Genomic DNA, 22,048 nt, shown 5'->3' on the forward strand with positions numbered 1-22,048 from the left:
TTTGTTGGGGTTACAAGGACTCTGCCAGACAGGAGAGTGGAAGGGGAGTCTTCAAGGGCAGGGAGGCCACTGGGTAAAGGAAATGGGAGCAAAGATTCAGATCCTTTCGTTAGTCCACTTCACCGGGGTAGTACAGAAGCCAGGAAAGTTCCCCACAAGAGCGGGACTATTCCCCCGCTTACACATATTTAGAATGTTCATGCATTGTAGCAGAACTTCCAAAAATGTACCAACCCTTTAGCTTACCTATTGTTATGTTTCCAAAACCAAGTGTGATTAGTCTTTCCTTGTGTTCATTGAGTAGGTGTTTTGATTCTGTTAACACTCCATTTGTCCACAGGAGTAAATTTGTAAACACGGAATGGATCACCCCAAACCTAGAAAATAGATTAGTTATCGATACAATCTGTACAAAGGATTTCACCCCATCTATCTTAAATGGAATACATCACTTTTTCCTGGGTACAACAATTGACACTAGTTTACTCCTCAATAGCCATAAAACAAATGCTAAATAGTCTTCTTACGGCATGCTTCATGGTGAAACAGGTTAGAAAGGTGAGTCTTTCAGGATGTTATAAAAAGGCAGTGGTTTAATCTATTAAATTGCATTGTAAGTAGGATGCTGCTCTTATTTGCTACAATCCCTTGTACAATGGAATTGTTTATATGATGGCATTATGGAATAGCATACGTCATTCTTTGGAAATAGTCGTATATTATATGGCAACTTTCTGGATGGGTTTTTATGAATGTTCACATTTATGACAATGATTTACTAATCTAAACAGGAATTGATTAGTGTTAATAGGCTCTACTGCTCCCACTCCTGCACAGGTACCTCAAAGCATTCTGCACTCCTTCCTCACACCCACTGTAGTCATCCTTTCCTTACAGAGATTCCTCTGCCTTCTCCAGATTCCACTCCATTCATTTCTATCTACTGAACAAGATTTCCTGGTTAAAATTATCAAAGCCACATAGGGGATTTAGCCACACAGTTCCAATTAAAATAAATGGAAATTGTGTGGTTAAGCACCCTAGAAGGCTTTGAAATCTCAGTCTCAGAATGTGATCCAGTCTGGGGCAAGAGAAAGATGTCTGGGGTAAGCAGTGAGATAATGGGTCAAAACATAACAGTAATTACAAACTGTGATGTTTTGATCCATTATTATAGAATACTGTGGTAGTTTTTCCAAGAGTGAGCCAGTCTTGGTCCCTCCACTTCCCACTGCTTACCACAGACTTCTTTCTTTTGCACCAAATTTCCAATGTGTTTGCATTCCTTCTTCTAGTCAGCTTCTCTGATCAATTCTTTATCTTGCTTTTGCACAAAGTCCCAGATTCAGAGGTAACACACTATAAGCAATCCACTTATAAATAGATCTATTTCAATAGCTCACACTGCAAGCCTTATTTTGAAAATAAACTAAAAGAATAGTATTTTACATGTTTAAACAAACAGAACAATATGTTTTAATGTCACCCTGTATAGAGGTACTGTAGAGCATATAACAAAGGCTCTATTGTGCTGCTGCAGTGAAGCTAATAATGGAAGTAAAGAACTAATACATCACAAATGTTTTCAAGAGCATTCCCACAGTTGTATAAACTGCCCCCAAATCCAACTAACAGTGTTAGTTAGTGGTATTGTGTGTGGATTTTCACAGTTGTGATGCATAAAATATGAGTTTTTAATTCAGGACTCAGGAACCTGTCTAAAAATGAAAGCCAAGTCTGGTCAGATATTTATTATTTGTATAACAGTAGCACTTGGAAGCCCCAATCAAGGTCAGACCTCATTGGCTCTGTATAAAGACACAATAAGAGAAAGTCCCTGGCTCAAAGAACTTACAATTTAAATTGACAAGACAAACAAAGGTGGGAGACCAAACATAGTGAAAGTGACCTGCCTAAGGTCACACAGCAGGTCAGTGGCAGAGCCAGGAATAGAAACCAGCTCTCCTGGCTCCCAGGCCATTGCTGTATCTATTGGACCACGCTGCCTCCCTTGCTCAGGACAGCACACTGGATCACCTCATACTGTCCCTCACTCTTTCTATTTCACTCCTCACAGTGACTGTGTAAGGTAGCTGAGTAATATGCGGAACATGATACAAAGAGACTTGCTAAGAGCCACAGAGGGGGTCATTACTGCTGGCAAGATTTGGATTTATGAATTCCTGGCTCCAACTACTGAACTTGGGTCACTGGACCACACCTGTCTCTGCTCAATACATCAGAAAGCCTTATAGTCATAGGACTTGACTTATTTTCTTTTCTATATGTTTACCTAATTCTCATTGGTGTTCATGGGATTTATACATGAACCTAAAGAGAACAGAACCCATAGGCAAGGTTTCTGAGTCATTTTCTTATTTTGTTTTCTATAAATATTTGGCCAGCTCCTGTAGTTTGTTTAGCAGTGATGTTTCAAGATGAGCATTATGACATTTCATAGAATCATAGAAGATTAGGGTTGGAAGAGACCTCAGGAGGTCATCTAGTCCAACCCCCTGCTCAAAGCAGGACCAGCCCCAACTAATCATCCCAGCCATGGCTTTGTCAAGCTGGGCCTTAAAAACATCTAAGGATGGATATTCCACCACCTCCCCAGGTAACCCTTTCCAGTGCTTCACCATCCTTCTAGTGAAACAGTGTTTCTTAATATCCAACCTAGACCTCCCCAACTGCAACTTGAGACCATTACTCCTTGTTCTGTCATCTGCCACCACTGAGAACAGCTGAGCTCCATCCTCTTTGGAACCCCCCTTCAGGTAGTTGAACACTGCTATCAAATCCCCCCTCATTCTTCTGCAGACTAAACAAGCCCAGTTCCCTCAGCCTCTCCACGTAAGTCATGTGCCCCAGCCCCTTGATCATTTTCGTTGCCCTCCGCTGCACTCTCCAATTTGTCCACATCCTTTCTGTAGGGGGGGGCCCAAAACTGGACACAATACTCCAGATGTGGCCTTACCAGTGTCAAAGAGAGGGGGATAATCACTTCCCTCAATCCGCTGACAATGCTCCTACTAATGCAGCTCAATATTCCATTAACCGTCTTGGCAGCAAGGGCACACTGCTGACTCATATCCAGCTTCTCAACCACTGCAATCTCCAGGTCCTTTTCTGCAGAACCGTTGCTTAACCAGTCAGTCCCCAGCCTGTAGCGGTGCATGGGATTCTTCCATCCTAAGTGCAGGACTCTGCACTTGTCCTTGTTGAATCTCATCAGATTTCTTTTGGCCCAATCCTCTCATTTGTCTAGGTCACTCTGGACCCTATCCCTATCCTTCAGTATCTACCTCTCCCCCCAGCTTAGTGTCATCCACGAACTTGCTGAGGGTGCAATCTATCCCATCGTCCAGATCATTAATAAAGATGTTGAACAAAACCGGCCCCAGGACTGACCCCTTGATGCCGGCTGCCAATTAGACATCGAGCCATTGATCACTACTCGCTGAGCCCGACAATCTAGACAGCTTTCCATCCACCTTTGTCAGGCATCACCAGATAAACTTGTTGGCTTACATCTGTGGCGCTTCATCATTGTACAATACCACGCATGATGACAGTAGAATGGACATTCTTTTTTATTCTTGCTAGAGATCTTTTGACATTTAGGAGTGGAGGTCCACTGAAGTCAATGATGCCACATGAAGATCTCGGCTAAAACTTTCAAATGTACCTATGTGAGTTAGGAGCTTAAATCCTACTGAAAGTCCATAGGACTTAGGTTTCTAAGTCACTTAGGCACTTTTGAAAATTTTATCCCTGGCCACTGTAAGTCTTTTTGCTGATTTCTTCCCCTTTCTCAGTGCTGTTGCCTATATTTTTTATTACTTTTTCAATCATGGTTTAATTTTGTCTCTGCTGAAATGCTGCCCACCTGTGCAACCATAGTTTTAAGAAGTATTTTCATAGTTACTACATAGTTTGACATTTCCATCTATTTAATTAAAAATAAAAAGAGCTATCACTAAGATATACAAGATGCTGCTCTGTATTCCCACATGAGAGGCCCCGTTGGATCCTTAAAGAAGAAGAAAGCCAAAAACGATGGGGTGGGAAAAGCAGGAATTGACACTAAGGGTTTGATCCTTCCTTCCTTCCTACCTGACTGTGCAGCTGCAATATTTTCTGAGTGCACATAAACCTTATGCAGGCAAAACTCCCGCTAAAGTTAATAGCAGATTTTTAGGATTGGACCCTAAAAGAAGAATGGATTTTTTAAGGTAATTGTAAGGTAACTAGACAGCTCAGGAACTTGGGGATGGGGTATAAAAACATTTGTCTCATGATCATTGGTTCAGTTTGCCTGCAATGTGAAATCAGATGATGATCTCCATCCTCTGGCTGTAGCACAGTTGACACTTCTGCAAGCAGAGAGGAGACTGCTGCCAGCACTATTGGTGATGTTCCTTCCAAGCCAGAATTCAGACACACTGAGCCTAATTTACAGGGGTGCTGAGCTCTCATAACTCCAAGCGAAGTCAATACAGGGAGTCATTATTCCTGGAAATTGGCCCAACTTTTAGGGAGCTGGGTAGGAAAGGTTTAATTGCTGCTGTCTATTCTATATGTATTTTGTGAATAAAGATACGGGTATAGTCTTTGTAATCTATGACTTTATACTATCTACCTTAGGCACTTATCTGGTCTCCATTAATGTAGTATCTGAGCACCTCACAATCTCTAATACATTTATCCTCATAACAGCCCTGTGAGGTAGGGAAGTGCTATTAATTCCATTGTACAGATGAGGAACTGAGTTAGAGAGAGACTATATGACTAGCCCAAAGTCACTCAGGAAGTCTATGGTAGAACAGAGAATTGAATCCAGGTCTTCCAAATTCCGGGCTAGTGAATATAGTCCTCTATTTCAAGATCATCTGAGTTTATTTAGTGTTTCCAATTAATGGGATATGTAAATCACACTGTAGATGCCAAGGTCTGCCATCAGATGTGTACACAAATCCCTCTGACTTCAATGGGAGCTATATGGGCATACCTCAGAGCAGAATTTGTCCCACAGTATATTTGCACATTCATATCTGGTCCAAAGAAGGCATTCCCCCATAACAATTTAAGATGTTGTCAAACGTGTGTCACTGAATGCAAGCTCCTGCATACAGTGGCTGATGCCAATACCCTTCAGACAGCTAAATAAATTAAACATGAAACATATAGGTGATATTTCCTTACTCTGAGAAGGGTATGTGTAACTCCCAAGATGAAAAGTTACTTTGCTGTAGCAATCATGTTACATGATTCAATTAGTGGGAAAATAAGCATATTCTTTGACTATTTTTGTTAAAGAAGTATAAACGCTGTTTAAATTGAAAATATAAATTAAAAAATAATGATTCACCCTCTCACTTACTCCAGTAAATGGAATTGCACCTGATTTACACAAACATAAGTAAAAGGAGAATCAGACTCCAAAAGTTTTCACGATCTGCATTTTTATGATAATACAGTACATGTTAAAACAATATACATACAGACTAGAAGTAATGTTCTAGAGCTAAATCATATTCATTTTACCTTTCAAGTGTTTTGAAAGACTGGATAATATCCTTGGCATGACACCAAAGAAAATACACCTAAATGGAAATACAGATAAAATACAATCAGTTCATTTGGGTAAATGTCACTATATTTGTGAGTATTAACAATGAAGGTGGATATACAGGAAAACGCTGATGGCCAGATTCTCTGCTGGTGTAAATTGGTGCAGATCCATTGCCTTCAGGCTCAACTGATCTGAAATGTCATTTGGTCCCCTGTTCCATTCACCCAGAACTGCCTGCCACTCAGAAATCTAACATCTCTCATGCACACAAGACAGTGGAATAGATTGCAGTAGAAACTTCATTAAATATGTCTCATCCAAAATATATCCCATACTTTGAGTTTCTGTATCTGGAAAGACTTTTATTTTTCAAGTAGTGGTGAAAAATGTGAAGGAAAGTACCAGACTGACAGCACAGAAATATAAAGTCCGCTGTCCTAGGGGTAGGCAGCCGCCAAAGGCGGCATGCGAGCTGATTTTCAGTGGCACTCACACTGCCCGGGTCCTGCCCACTGGTCCCTGGGGCTCTGCTGTTGACCTGGGGTACCAGCCGCTGGCCCCCTGCCAGTTGGGGTTCTGTCCGCCGGCCCTGCTTGGCCCGCTCCCGGCCCCGGGTCCTAGCCACCGGTTCAGAGGGCTCTGCTGCTGGCCTGGGGCAGTGAGGGGTGCAGACAGGGGCAAGAGGGGGCACAGTTCAGCACCCCCACCTTAAAAATTGTTCCAGCGCCACTGTACTTGGATATTTTTAAGTCCTGATTTGCTGCTTCCATCACTATCACGCCACATGGAACAGCGCACTGCATTTGACATTGAGATTAGAATGTACATGCAAGAACTGGAATCAGAATTTTCTGACAGATTTCAAGACTTCCAGAGATTTGGCCCAATGCTTTCTTTTCTAATTAAACCTGAAAAGTTCAACAAAAGCGACTTGGATTTGTCTGTATTTCAGTGGGCAGGTGTTGAAGATTTCAAAATGCAACTCATTCAGTTAAAAACTCAGAATTGTGGGCATCAAAGTTTGGAGATCTGCAGAGTGCACTTGAAGCTACCGAGAGAGATCATGGGGCCTCTATTCTGACCTGCTGGACGTCCCTGCCAGTGAAATTTAACTGTTTGAAGAAAACTGCGTTTGCAATGCTTTCAGCATTTGGATCCACATACCTGTGTGAATGGTATTTTCACACATGAAATCTGTCCTCTGTCCCTCTCGGAGCTGGTTAACAACTGATTACTCAGAAGCCGGTGTGGAGCTTAAAGTATCCAAATACGTGCCAGACATTGGAAAACTCAGCAAAGAAAAGCAAGGGCAAGGATTACACTAAACTGATAAGAGCTGCATTTTAATTTAATTTTAAATGAAGCTTAAACATTTTAAAAACCTTATTTACTTTACATACAACAATAGTTTAGTTATATATTATAGACTTATAGAAAGATACCTTCTAAAAACGCTAAAATGTATTACTGGCACGTGAAAGCTTAAATTAGCGTGAATAAATGAAGACTCGGCACACCACTTCTGAAAGGTTGCCAACCCCTACTCTGTCCACAAGACAGGTATTGCAACTGCAACAGTAGCAGTGCTGCCATGAGCATCTATCCTTCTCCGAGAGGAGCATTTTGATGGGTAAGAGGTTCGAACTGGTTCCCAACCCATATAAAAGTGTGATTCTTGCCTGAGGCTGCCAATTAATAAAGGGCTTTTATCTTGCAGCACCTGTCAATTAGCAACCAGTATTATTAATTTAAAAGGTATGGGCCAGTACATTTACATTGGGCTTTACAGCCTGATCAAGGGAGATGAATCCCCTGCCCCAAGTCTGAAGTCTAAAATAGACAACAATAACACACATGAGACAAGTTACGAGATAACATTTCAGATGAGAGATCATTGGTGAGTGGAACAAGGTAGGAAGAATTCCGGGAAGATGAGAGATTTTAGGAGGGCTATGAAGGCGATCACAGTGAGGGCTCCCAGTGGACAAGAAATGGGAGACTGCTCCATGAATGAAGTGGCTGCATGAGCAAAGGCACGAAGCCAAAAGAAGGAAATGGAAAGGAGTGGGAAGAAGAGGAGAATGAGAGGAATGTAGGAAGTGAAAGTAAGAAGTGAGATCAGAGATGTAGCCAGCAGTGAGATTTATGTAGGGCCTGGTGAGGCTGAGAATGTTGAGAATGATGAGGTAAGAGACAGGTCAATGAAGGGATTCAAAGTGGAGGGGTGCTGTGAATAGCCCGCAGGGAGGAGAAGTGACATACAGAAAGCAGGAGAGAAGGTTGGTAGTAATCAATCTGAGAGACAACTACAGCAGGTACAAAAGTTGTAGCGGCCAAGAGAGCACAGAAAGGTCAGTTTTGGGGGATATTAAAGAGGCAGAGCACATCAATGGAGACTGGGTCTGAGAGGTGGGAATGGGGGGGAAGAAAGAAGAATCAGATGATATTGAGGTTGTGGAAGGATAATGGAGTGAGACTTCAGGATTTAGTTCCCTATTGATGCAGTCTAGTGGAATGAATGAGGAATGCAAGGTGATAATAGAAGGATACACCAGATTCCACAGGGATGCTGGCATGGAATCTGGAGACATCAATCTCAGTTAGGTTCCCAGAATACTGAAGTTTGACAATAGAGGAAGTGCTTGAAAAGAGGTCAGGCATAGAATCACAGAGTTTAAGACCAGAAGGGAACACCAGATCATCTAGTCTGACCATCTGCATATCACAGGCAACCAACACTCACACCCTAAACCCAATAACCAAATTAGACCACAGTATTACAAGCCCAGGAGGACTATTATTTGCCACAGGCAGAGAACAGGAGAGACTGAGGTGCACCAGTGCCCAAGGCCCCTGCAATGGCAAGGAAATGATTAAGTGAGATATACCCAGATAATCTTGGCAAGTGACCAGCATCCATGCTGCAGAGGAAGGCAAAATACCTCCAGGCCACTGCCAATCTGACCTGGAAGAAAATTCCTTCCTGGTCCCACAAATGGCTGGTGATCATGTGATATTTGGAACCCTGACCATGTGAGCTTCCTGAGCTGTGCCAGCCAGACAAGGACCTGAGTGAGAGAGCTCTCAGTGTCACCTCACAGCTCTGGCCCATTGCATCCAACGTCCCATCTCCAGCTGTGGCAAGCAAGGAGATAAAAAGCAAATAAAAACAAAAACAATCCAGCATAATTGAGGGGCTTGCAGTGGGAAGAGAAGAATCCGTTCCTGATTCCTGCACATGGCTTGCTGAAACCCTGAAGCATGAGATTTTAGGGACATCAGACTGAAAGTGAGCCTCAGGGCTTGCCCCTACCATCACAAGTAACCCCATCATACAATCACACTCATAAATTTGTCTAGCCCTCTCTTAAATCTAATTAAATTGTTTTCCCCCACAATTCCTACTGGGAGGCTGTTCCAGAACCTCATTCCTCTGCTGGGTAGAAACCTTCTTCTAATTTCCAGCCTGAATTTGTTCATAGACAGTACATACCCATTTGTTTTTGTACCAATATTGTCCTTTAGCTTAAATAGCTCTTCACCCTCCCTGGTGTTTACCCACCGATGTATTTATAGAAAGCAATCATATCCCCTCTCTGCCTTCTTTTTACAAGGCTAAAAATTCCAACCTTTTCCAGTCTCCTTTCATAAGATAGGTCCTCCATTCCCCTGATCATCATACGAACAGAAAAATGGCCATACTGAGTCAGACCAATTGTCCATCTAGAGCAGTATTTTGTCTTCCAACAGAGGCCATAACCAGATGCTTCAGAGAGAGTGAACAGAGCAGGGCAATTCATAGTAGTGCTTTTCTACACCTGTTCCAGTTTTATTCATCTTTCTTGAATATGGGTGAACGGAACTGTACACGGTATTCCAAAGGAGATCTTACCAGTGCCTGGTACAACCACATTAATACTTCTGTCTCTACTGGAAATGCATCACCTGATACATCCTAGGATTACATCTGTCTTTTTTGCAGTCACATCATGTTGATGATTCATAGTCATCTTGTGATAGACCAACACAACCAGATCTTTATCCTCCTCTGTTTCTTCCAACTGATGAGCCCCTAGCTTATGGCAAAAAAATGTATTAGACCCTAAGTGCATGACTTTGCACTCAGTACTTTGAATTTCATCCCATTTGTATTACTCTGGTTGTCAGTCATCCAGATCTTCCTGTATAATATTCCAATCCTCCTGTGTATTGACGATGCCTCACAACTTTGTATCATCAGCAAATTTCACTAGCAGATGCTGACTTTTTGTGCCAAAACCACTAATAAAATTATTGAATTAGATTGGTCCCGAGACTTATCCTTGAGGAACTCCACTATAACCTCCCTCTAGTCCAATAATTCACCTTTCAGCACAACCCATTGTTTTTGCACTTTTATTTACCTTATCATTCACCGCCTTGTACTGATCCTCAGCTTCTCTAATTTCACTAATAATTTCCCATGTGGTATCAAGTTAAATGCTTTACTGAAGTCCAAGTATATTAGATCTAATGCCCTTCCCTTACCTAAAAATGGTTCACTCTTCTCCACAGAACCTTTAAAAACAACATTGCCTGTCTGCTCTGTCTGCTAATGGTCCCAGCGAAATGGAGTTCTGAGAAGTTGAAAACACGTTAGGTGGTTTTATAATTAACAGTAAATTAAGGCTTAAATTTTCACAAATGTCCATTCATTCTGGGCACCTCAATTTTTGGTGCCAAACTTGATATCCAGGGCCTGATTTTCTGCAGCCCCCATTAACTTCAGCTAGAATTATGCATGATCAGCACCTCTGATTTAAGGAACTCAAAATTAGTGGACACTTTTGAACATGTGGGCCTAAGTCTACACAACATTTCATTGGCAAAACTGAGAATTCTGATCTCCAGCCACCTAACCAGAAGACCCACATTCCTGCCACATTTGCCCATCTGTTCAGTGAAACATTTGCCAAATTTAAAAAGGGACTAAACTAAAACACTGGATCAAACGGCTTCCAAACTTTATGAAAGTTTTGAATGAAATCCAAATTTTCTGGCACAGTTCTTATACTGTGGCCCATCGCCATGTTATCTATGCACCTTCTGGAGGTGCATTAAGTGACCTGACTAGCATCAGTTATCTGTGTTTTTTATTTTTCCCTTCCTCAGTACAGCGCTGCGTTGCACATGGAATCGGAATTGGAATTCTGCTTCAGAGCTGGTTGTGCAAGGGAATGGAAGCTAGTTGGGCCTCCCCCAACCACACACTGTGCTCAGCCCTCATGCATGCGCATAATCTGGCTCACCATCCAGGATGGAGAAATTGTAAGAGGATCTTGATTCAGGTATTCAACATTATGGAGGCTATTGTGAAATCTCAACAGTCTCTCCCTTTTGACCTATTACATAATAACAAGGGAGTTGTCTGCAAGTTTAAAATACTAGAAAAGGAAACCCTTCTTTATGCAACATGTAATCAAATGTGGAATTCATTGCCACATGATGACATGGAGACAAATGGCTGGACTTAGAATACGACTGGATAACTGTACACTCCTCATTGGCTACGTTTGCTGCTATCCACAATGTGATGTGCGTAATCAAATAACATGCTTCAGGGTGAAAACCATCATTTACTTGTTTTAGGAAGGAATTTCCCCAGATGAACAAGCATTGCACAACTACATAAGTACATTATGTAGGAGTTTTGCCTTCCTTTGAAGAATCAGATATTCATTACTGTCAGCCGCAGGATACCAGACTAGATGGATCGATGGACTGAACCAGTATGGCAAGTTCCTGTACAGAAGCAACAGTGAAATGCATGTTTCAGAGTAGCAGCCGTGTTATTCTGTATTCGCAAAAAGAAAAGAAGTACTTGTGGCACCTTAGAGACTAACCAGTTTATTTGAGCATAAGCTTTCGTGAGCTACAGCTCACTTCATCGGATGCAGTGATGAAGTGAGCTGTAGCTCACGAAAGCTTATGCTCAAATAAACTGGTTAGTCTCTAAGGTGCCACAAGTACTCCTTTTCTTTCAGTGAAATGCATTTGTCTCATTTCATATAAAAAAAATTATGACAACTATGTGCCTAACTTGAACTACAAAAAGGTATGTCATTCCAAATGTGGGACCAAATTTTTAGGAGACCTTCTTATCCATGTGAAACATTTATATATACATCTCTATATGTGAGGAGCTAGTTCATTTTCAGATACAAACAGGCATTTTTGGATACAAATTGGGTAACTTCTTGCTCAACTGCCTGGTCTGCATGCTCAAATCCCAGTTTGCATGCAGAAAGGGGTATGCACACACAAAAAGTTTAGCCCTTAACTACTTATCTCCTAATGTTTTTATAAACTAATTTAGCAAAAACAGAGCAAGAAGAACAGACAAAAGTTATGCTTGGTCAGAAAAACAGACATAATAACAAGCTAAAACTGGTTGCTTTTACCTGTAAAAGCGTATGCACTGCATGTGTGACAGGAAAAATGCCTTCAGTTGCTGATAAACAGTTTGAAAATCCAATAAAGTATCCAATTTTAAAAGAGTCCAGAATTAAAGTAATCACTGCAAATAATGTAATCCCACCTAAGACAAAACAAATATTAGAAAATGTTAATATACAGTTAACCTGTCTTCAGAGAATCTGTACTAATAAATGAAAATTCATGTTTTGAAAAGGCTATCCCTACTAATCAGTAAAATAAGTAAATGGTCATAAGATCAGTTTACTCCATGCAATAAAGCTCTGTAATTCATGAAAGCTCCTTCACAATCTATGACTTAAACATAACCACAATACATGAATAGCTCATGCAGTATGTAGGGACCAATCTTACAATTCCCAGGGAGTTGAGGGCATTCAGCATCTTGTAGAAGCTGCTCAGAACTTTGCTGGATCAGAGCCTCAAGTAACTGTAGCACAGAGCCAGTTATACAGTCAAATGAATTAATGCACTATATAGCTACACAGCAAACTATACCATTCACAGAGCTGAACAATAATGTTACAGTCTCCTGACCCAAGAGTCCTACACTGGGTAGTAATACAATCACTTGGTATGCCATCTCAATTGTTCAGAAGGTTATACTGAACCACTATAAGTCAGAGACCAAAAACTGTATGCTTTCTTTTTACAAATGCACTCAGATTTCAGACTTCATCCTGAGATCCATTACTTTAACATACATAAATAAATAAATAGTTTGTCTAAATTTTTATATAATGTTTTTAAAAGGTTTTTTAAAATGTTTCCTTTACTGGTTTTTTTAGTATAACTCCAATGTCTTTCACTTCAAAGATCTAAATGGGAACTCATTGTGGAAAGCTATATGATAAGATACAGCTGTGTTGCTATTGAACCTTATTGTACCAGCATAATTAAGTAACAAGACACAACGGGAGATAAAATTACTGAGCCAGACTCTGAGACCTTTATTCAGTTTTTTTCCTAAGTCCTTACTCAGACAAACTCCCATTGACTTTAACTTAACTTTAGCTGAATAAAGCCCAGGTAAAAACTGGCTAAGGACCCTCAGAACGTAGATCACTGTGTCTTTGTCCCTATTTCTTATTGCTCAAAGAGAATTGTGATCTGAAGATGGTAAATGATATCACAAGAGTTGACTTTATTAAGTATTTATATTATACTTAAAGGTCCAAATCCTGCTCACCTTATTAACGTGAGATGTTCCACTGGAATTATTGTTTTGGGGCAATATATATTTTGTTCCCTAAAATTAAAGTTAACAAGTCAACGAAGGAGACCCTTCATTTTTATAATAACATGTTAAATACCCTACTAAAGGTGAGCTATTTATTTGAATGAAAATGTTTAAAATATAGTGTAATTGTTGCTGTTTGGGAATTATTCATATTTACAGTGTACTCACCTGTTCATTACAAATGAACAAGAAGCTCCAACATGGGTTAGGTAGTACCTTCTATTGGACCAGAAGTTGGTCCAATAAAAGGTATAACCTTACCACCTTGTCTCTCTAATACCCTGGGACTGACACAGCTACAACAACACTGCATACAAGAAGCTCCAAATCTGGTGCAGTGGAGAAAAAAATACATCAGTCACTTTGCTACAGCCATTTCTAAAATAACACAGTTTATTCAATTTGTTAGCTCTTTGTCAATATACAAATACAGATTTGGGGACAGAATGCAATGTGAAGAATTTCATTTCCATTAGTATTTTTAGTTTTAATATTTTACAAATACTTGCTATATAAAGAAACCAAAGACCAAAATCCCTAGGGTTATACCTTAAACCAGCAGAGAATTTGGCCTCAACTTTTCACTTTTATAGTTCAAAAACTAAGGGCCCACTCTGCAAACACCTGTGTGTGTGCGTAATTTTACTCAAGCGAGTATTCCCACTGAGTTCAATTGAACTAGTTATTATGTGAGTGACGTTACTCACATATGGAAGTGTTTGAAGGATTGGGCCCTAGGTTTAACTACACGTATTGTATAATTTTTCATTATGTACACAAGTAAATTGTACTGTAAGGTGGTAGATTCTAGACTGCTTTAGCAGTTAGTCGTTTAGGTTTCCTTCTACAAGGAATTAATATTGTTCTAAAGGGAATTAGCATTGTTAATTCCATTAAAATAACTTGCAGGATTAATTTCTAAAAATACCAGGAAACTACTACCAAAAAAATGCAATTTTAAAAATCAGTCTATTTGGATTTTTTTTCTAATGGCTTCAACATGCCTTGAGGATTTATTTCTTTTTGAATATAATTATCTCATCAACAGGAAACAAGATCCTTCTGCTGCAACAGTTTATATCACATTGGAGAAAAACTTATGTGGTTCTTGTTTAATAAATTCTTATACATAGACTGACTTGATGTGTGACTGGAAATGATTTAAGAACTTAATCCTGATTCCAGTGGGAAAACTCCCATTGAGTTCAGTGGTTTAGGCTCAAATCCTAATATATAATATTTATATATTATAAATATATGTATACACCATTTTCTCTCACTTTAGTTAAGTACTATATATAGTAAATATATTTATAATGTAGATTTATAATATTTTATCATTTATAATTATATATTTATAATTTAAAATGGTGTGAAATGGTGAAGCAATGTAGTTGGTGAAAAGGATGCACAGTCCTAGGGTCTGATTCTGCAAGCTCTTTTTCATTACTTATGAGAAGAGTTCAACTGACTTTAAGGCATTACTAAGGTGAAGAAAAAGAAAGAAAGAAAATCAGGTTTAAACACACAAAAGCAAAAATAATCATATCTTAGATTCCTGATCAGACCCCTCCACTACGCACATATTTGTTTTTGCATGAATCAGCTATTGTATATTTACTGTAACTCCCTTCTGTGTAACTTGGTATTACACATGGTCATGGATTTCCTTTAATGAGGGTTCTAGATTTCAAGTGTTTTAGACAATTATTCTAAATGGTCAGTGGAGAAACACTTACTTCCCCCCCACACAGCGTAATCATGATTTATGTCATAATGAGTATTTCTGCACACATGCTTCCTTTGGTTCTCTTTAAATATGCTATGGGTTCAAACTTACTCCCACTGAAGTCAACCAGAGTTGTGCCCATTGACTTCAAGGAAGCCAGGTAGGTCTTCTGTGACTCATATAAATAAAAATATTTTGTTTGGTCTGGTTCAAACAACAAGTAGTACAGGTAATGTCTCAGGCCAATACACCAACAACATATACAAAATGCCCAACATTCAAATTTAAGGCTAAGGGTCATAGTCCACGTTAACTAGGCTGGCCATAATTTATGTATAACTTGTGCTGTTGGAGAAATAGGATAAACTTGCTCATGGGAACAATTTGTTTGTTTCTCTCTTTTTTTTCATAAGATGTCCACCTCATTTGACTGATCTTCATTGTTTTCTTGTGTAGTTCCTATGGCTCTTTTTTAACCATGGGATCAAGACAGGAAAATGCCATACTGGAATAAGTCAGGCAAAGGACTTCATTTATGCATCTTTCTTGATAAGCTTTGAGGAAATGATTACTTGGGGCATGCTCATATAATCCTAATGGAAGCAAAACAGCAACTGAAGTCAATAGAAACATTGCCTACATTAAGACTTCAGGAGATGTGCTTTGTATACCATACAAATTGGGAAAGAACAATGCTCTAAGGTTCAAACTGCCAATATCTAGTCACAAAAGGATCTGGTTAGAAATGGATATAAAAAGATACATAACTATATAAAAAGATGTTTTTGTTCAGTAATTCTCATCCAACATTTATGCTGGTAAAATGCAAGCCATAAGTGATACAGTAATTACAGTTTTTCACCATGGTATTCACTGACTAAAGAAAATTCATAAAATAGGTTATTTATTGGATATCAAAATGCTGGACAATTAAATCCAACTAAGTAATCTAGATAAATATTAACATTTTCTAGTCTAACTAGTCTTTTTTCTAGTCTTACCAGTTAATTCATGCACATTTTCTTTATGCAATGAGAACAAAGAGGCACATTCTAAAAAACTAGCTAATAGAGCTGGCCAAAAAAATGAGGAAAACTTGTGAAAATAATCATGAAAATGGTCAGACTAATTAACGGTCAGAGTGATTAACCAGTAGAACAATTTACCCAGGGTTCTGATGGATTCTCCATCACTGCCAGTTTTAAGATCAAGGTTGGATATTTTTCTAAAAGATATGCTCTAGGAATTATTTTAGGGAAGTTCTATGGCCTGTGTTATACAGCAGATCAGACTAGATGGTCACAGTGGTCCCTTCTGGTCTTGGAGTCAAAGAATCAATGACAAAACGTTTATTTTTTTTCAAACTTTTAAACAGTTCTACTAGCTAATCATTTTTATCGCAACATTATTGATACTTTTTAAGAGATTAGTACTGTAGTTCTAACTCTGGAAAAGGAAGGTAATGTGAGTCTTGCCAGAGTAAGTACTGCAGGATTAGACCTTTTTTAATAAATCCAGGTATGTTTTCTTCTAACATTGGTTAAAGGAATTGTCTAGAATTGTCCAAGCAATAATTTAGCATAGGAAAATGTGGTCTGAATATCAGGAAAATTTTTCTAACTGTGAAATTTATTAGACTGTGAAATAGTCATCCAATGGAAATTTTGGAAGACTCATCACTTGACAAAGCATTAAAGAATGTACTGTAAAGAGCAATCCTGCATTGGCGGGGGATATGGATAAGATGACCTAATAGTTCTTTTGCATATCTCATTTCTAAGATTCTATGATTCATTATATCCTCCATGGCAAGTGAAAAAATGTGCCACAAAGATAAAGGGCCAGATTTTGCCACCCTTACTCAAGTTGAGTAGTATCTTACTCCTCAATTAATGGAACTACTCAAGGAGTAAAACGCTACTTAATGTGAGTAAAGGTAGCAGAGCTTGGCCCAAAATAAAGCCAAATTCAACCTTGGCATAAATCAAATGACACCCAAGAATAATTTGATCCATCTATCTTCCTAAAGTAAAACTGTTTAACTACCAGGATTTGGCTAAGAATGGCATATTATTATGGGAAATAGTAAATAATAATCAGTGACTATTCATGTGATGCCATGTTAATAGTATAAATTTTTAGCAAAGTGTCTATGCAGAAAAAGTATGTATAACTTTGGGTTTTAATAAAATACAAATTTCAAGTACTGTTAATACTGGCAGTAAGAGACTAAAGAAGGCACAGCAGTAGGGCTGAGAAAGAATGAAGTTTATTAGCAACTACTTATTGTTTAGAATTATCACATTTTAAACTTCCTAGTGTTTTTCATCTAAGTGATAGTCACTAGCTGCTGCACAGAGAATTTTCTCTATTTGCATCTAAGCCATGAGATATTGATTTGAAAATTTCTCTGGCCCCAGTGGTTTATTCAGCCTCTATATTGCATTTAACTCGTTGGTGTTTCCAGTCTACCATTTACAGCACTACAGGCAGAAAAAAAGACTGTTAATAAAAACAGCCTTGCCAGCTGGAATTCCAAACTACAGCTCAATGGTTACTGCAGAGGACCTTGCTTTTTTCCTGCAATCCTGAAACACAACATTCTTTTCAGTTAATGTGATTTTGTCATACTATTCAATACAACATTCAATAAAACCATTGCGGGCCTACATCCCATATGCACATGACTGCGCAAATAATGGCTTCTGCAAAAGCCTTGCAAAGCTTCCCAGAAATTCCCTTTTTCGCCTACAGGTGCTACCAGTATGATACACATAGTTCCTATCCCAAACTGCAAGCTCCTTGGGGGAGGGTCCTTGTCTTCTTGTCTCTCTGAAAAGTACCATAAATACTTATGGTGCCTTAAGAACATAAGAATGCTGGGTCAGACCAATGATCCATCTAACCCAGTATCCTATCTTCCAGCAATGGCTGGTGCCGAATGCTTCAGTTGGAATGGACAAAGCATGGCAATTATTGAGTGATCTATCCCCAGCTTCTGGCAGTCAGAGGCTGAGGTACACCCAGAGCATGGGGTTGCATCCCTGACCATCTTGGCTAATAGCCACTGATGACCTATCCTTCATGAACTTATCTAATTATTTTTTGGACCACAATATAATTTTGGCCTTCATAACATCCCCTGGCAATGAGTTTCACATGTTGACTGTGTGCCCCATGAAGAAGTACTTCCTCATGTTTGTTTTAAACCTGCTGCCTATTAATTTTAATTAGATGACCCCTCCTTCTTGTGTTATGTGAAGGGATCAACAACACTTCTTTATTCACTTTCTCCAAACCATTCATGATTTTATAGACCTCTGACATAACCTCCTCTTAGTTTTCTCTTTTTTCAAGCTGAACAGTACCAGTCTTTTTAAACTCTCCTCATAAGGAAGGTTTTCCATACCCCTAAACATTTTTGTTGCCCTTCTCTGTACCTCTTTCAATTCTAATACATCTTTTTTTAAATGGGGCAACCAGAACTGCATGCAGTATTCAAGGTGTGGATGTACCATGGATTTATAGAGTGGCATTATGATATGAACTCTCTTATCTATCCCTTTCCTACAGGTAACACGGGTAATAATAACAGTTTGTTTGTATAGACAAGCTTTGACACCTGTGATGCATTCTGCAATAAAATAAATAATATTGCATTGCTTGAAAAGAGTTCACTTCCCAAGTCCCAAATTCCTCTAGACAAATAGACTCACACCTACACAATTGCCTGATCTAACCTAACTATCCTATTTTAAATGTGCCCACCATCCTGGTTATCTAGGTTTTAAGTAAGTAGGGAGTGTGCATGAGGCGGGGTTCAATCTGTAGTTTGTTCATCTCTGTGATTGGTATCCATATAATCTATATCTACATCTATTTTTATATCTAGATATAACTATGTATATCTAGATATAACTATATATATCTAGATATAACTATGTAGTTGATTTTAATTTTTGTTTGGTTGGTTTTTATTGTTTTTGTACAGAAAATAAGAAAATTATCATTATGAACAACAGAAGAATAACAAAATAAAAAGGAGCTTCAAATATACTGGTGTCAAGCATATGTCGGACTCTGGTAGGAAAGGTAGACATTAGGGGATTTCAGAGGAACCCTCTGGGAGTGAAATTTCTCTTTTCATAGTAATCTGACTGAAGTTGCAGGTTGCATGGAATGAATCCACTAGAAATTTCCATTCTGCTTGAGTATAGGAACCTTCACTACTATACGGCCAAGGGTAGGGCAAGTGCACAGACCATAGATTTGACCCTAAAACGCGCTGAGCCCCCTGGGAGGTTGTGGGGTTTTTTTTGGCATCCTCGCAGGGGAAACCAAAGCGCAGACTTGGCTCTGCCAGTAAATGGAAGTGGGACTCGCGACTTACACTTTAACCAGCGGGCTCCTGCGTGGGTGTCTTTCTCTTGGATCAGCGTCCTCTGCGTGTAGCTCCTGAAGATGTACCACAGCATCCAGAGCAGCTGGATGAGCATGATGGTGATGAGATAGGAGAGCAGCTCCTGCTTGCTGATGCCCACGGCATGCACAGCCCAGGCGAACATGAGCAGCAGCCCGGCTAGGAACAAGTTGATGCCGTACTGGCTGCTCAGGATCTCAGCGTTTTTCTGCGGGCAGCTGCTTCCCACCAAGCGGCTGCCTCCAGGCTGCCCTGGGGGCCCCTGCGCCGACTTCTCCATCTCCCACTCCTCCGGCTGCCGGCTGCTTGGGTAAGGCTGCGGCTGGTCCGGGCACCCCTCGCGGCTCTTCTTCCCCGCAGAGGTGGAGGTGGTGTCTGCATTATCTTCCACCATCGCGGCCACCCGCCAAGCGCCCTGAGACCGGCTGGGGGTGGCCGAGCTCCTCAGCGGGACTCGGGTGGGGAAGAAACGGGGGGTGACAGACAAGGCCCCGCAGCAGGGACCCCCCACTCGCTGTGTAACAGTGAGGAGGCGGGGGGGGGGGCAGCGAGCAGGGTCACTTCGCCGCCTCTGTTAGCGCTCACAGAGACCGCTCAGCTCCACTGCCAGCCTGCTGCCTCCTTCCCTTCCTCCCCCTGCCTGTCCCTTCTCCTGCCCGGGTCACCTCCCTGCTCCCTGCCGGGCTGGGCTGGGCTCAGTGGCCTCAAAGTTCCTCCCTCCTTCCCCGCGGGTTTGCAGGGGCTGCGTGCTCAAGCAGCAACGCGCCTCCCTCGCCCGGCTCTCGCTCCCTCGCCTTCGCAGCGCAGGGAACCCGAGCCGGGTTCTTATAGAGCCGGCCGGCCGGCGCGGCTGGGGCAGGTCCCGCTGGCACTGCCGCCGGGCTGGCGCGGGAGGGGATTGGATGTCAGCCGCCCACCGCCCTGGGGGGGGTGGTAGTGACCCCTGGGCAGCTCACGAGCGTCAGCCAGCCCCTGGGCCCCGTTCCCTCCTTCTGTCCCTGCCCCGGGTGCGAGCGCCGCGAGCAGGGGCGGGGGGGTCTAGGTATCCGGTGCGGGAGCGGGGAGCGGGCTGTGGGGTGGGGTGCGCCTGTCGGAGGAGTGTGTGGGAGGAGGTGGGTATGGCGGGTCTGTGTGCCGCGCCTCAGCAGGGGTGAGACGGGTGAGGGACGTCGGGCGATGCACACGGAGGGGGCTGATTTCGGAGGGCCTGCAAGGCAGCTGGAGAAGGCTGCACGTCGGGCCGCTGAAGCGGGGCGTCGGGGAGTGGGGCGCGCCTGTTAGGGTGGAGGGCTGAGCTGTGTGTCGGGGCTGGAAGAGAGGGGCAGGGTGTTTGGCGGTGGGGAGCCGGGTAGTGTAGCGGTAGCGGTGGGACGGGAGGGGCGAAGGACGCAAGCGGTGGCTGGAGCGGTTTCCTTGTCGGGGTGTGTAATGGAGAGGTGCGGGGATTCGAGTGCGGGCGGGTTGTCAGCGTGTCGGGGCCCGGGCTGTGCGGTGGAGCTGTAGGAGCAGGGTGTGTGGAGCGTGCTGGTAGGAGTGGGAGGTGTTAACTGTGGAGGGGATGGGTAAGAGAGGTGAAGGGGTTCCCCCGTGCAGGGGCCTGAAGAAGGGGTGGTTTGTCAGTGCTGAAAGCGGGCGAGAGTGGATTGTTTCTCGGTGTTTGGGTGGGGAGTCTGTAGCGGAGGTGTGGGACTGAGGTGGGCGGTTTGTGGGTGCCTAGAGTAGGGGCGCCTGACATGAAGTGGAGAGGTGTGATGTGCTTTGAGGAAAGGGAAAAGGAAGAGAGAGAATAATCAGCGCAGAAAAATCCATTAGCTAATTTATCTTTCCCAGGGGAGCTTTGTGGAAGGGATCCACAAATAATGACAAAGAGCTAAGCCACGTGGTATCAAGAGAGAGAGATAGAATGTCAGTGTTTCCTAGACAGATTCCTGAAAGGCATATGGAGTCTGGGATCCGGAGGGGGGAATTAATAACAGGTAATTCAATTCCATCTCACTCAGGTGGAAATGTGGTAATTGCCATGATCTGGGACTTTCATTCCCTCTCATCTTATTTTGGCAGGTATTACTTCATCTGGCTATAAAACACTTTTCTTTTCAAGCAGCATCTCTGTTACCCAAGGGAGTACAATCTAGTAAGGAGCTAAGAGTCACGACTTCTAGGCATTGCTGTGTGACATAGGCAAGTCACATACTGTATAGCCTGATCCTATAATGTGCTGAGCAGCTGGGAAATGCTGAGACTCCCTCAGTTTCCGTTAAAGACAGGACAACCAAGGGCACTGCAGAACTGGTCACTGAACCATCTGTACCTTAATAACAGGAGTGTTGTGGTGCTTGACTAATTAACATTTGTAAAGTACTCTGAGATCCTTCAGTGAAATGGTTACATATGTGGTATTATAATGTTTGCTTGGTAGAGAATGCCAAACTCAGGGTTTCAAAACAGGTTTAGTTATAACCTCCTATTTTTGCTTATACAAGACATAAATAAATAAGTAAATAAGTAAATAAATAAAAGATAGATTTAAAAACACCCTTTATTTGGGCTGAAATTGCCCACCCTTGCTAAATAATTTCCATTTAAAAAAACAGATGCAGTTTTTTCCAG

The 22,048-nt window shown here is 41.5% G+C and overlaps 1 protein-coding gene across 1 annotated transcript in view; it reads right to left on the bottom strand.

Moving 5' to 3' along the window:
• OTOP1 (otopetrin 1) overlaps window positions 1-19,832 on the bottom strand; it is a 35,984-nt gene extending 16,152 nt beyond the window's left edge. The window contains exons 1-4 of the mRNA XM_073340130.1: window positions 19,409-19,832; window positions 12,016-12,152; window positions 5,548-5,606; window positions 247-377 (exon numbers count right to left, since the gene is read on the bottom strand). Coding sequence (XP_073196231.1) covers window positions 247-377; window positions 5,548-5,606; window positions 12,016-12,152; window positions 19,409-19,832 — 751 coding nt within the window. The remainder of the gene's footprint in view (window positions 1-246; window positions 378-5,547; window positions 5,607-12,015; window positions 12,153-19,408) is intronic.
• Between the last annotated feature and the right edge of the window lie 2,216 nt (window positions 19,833-22,048).

This window comes from Lepidochelys kempii, chromosome 4 (genome assembly GCF_965140265.1).
Source record: "Lepidochelys kempii isolate rLepKem1 chromosome 4, rLepKem1.hap2, whole genome shotgun sequence".
NCBI classification, from domain to species: domain Eukaryota; kingdom Metazoa; phylum Chordata; order Testudines; family Cheloniidae; genus Lepidochelys; species Lepidochelys kempii.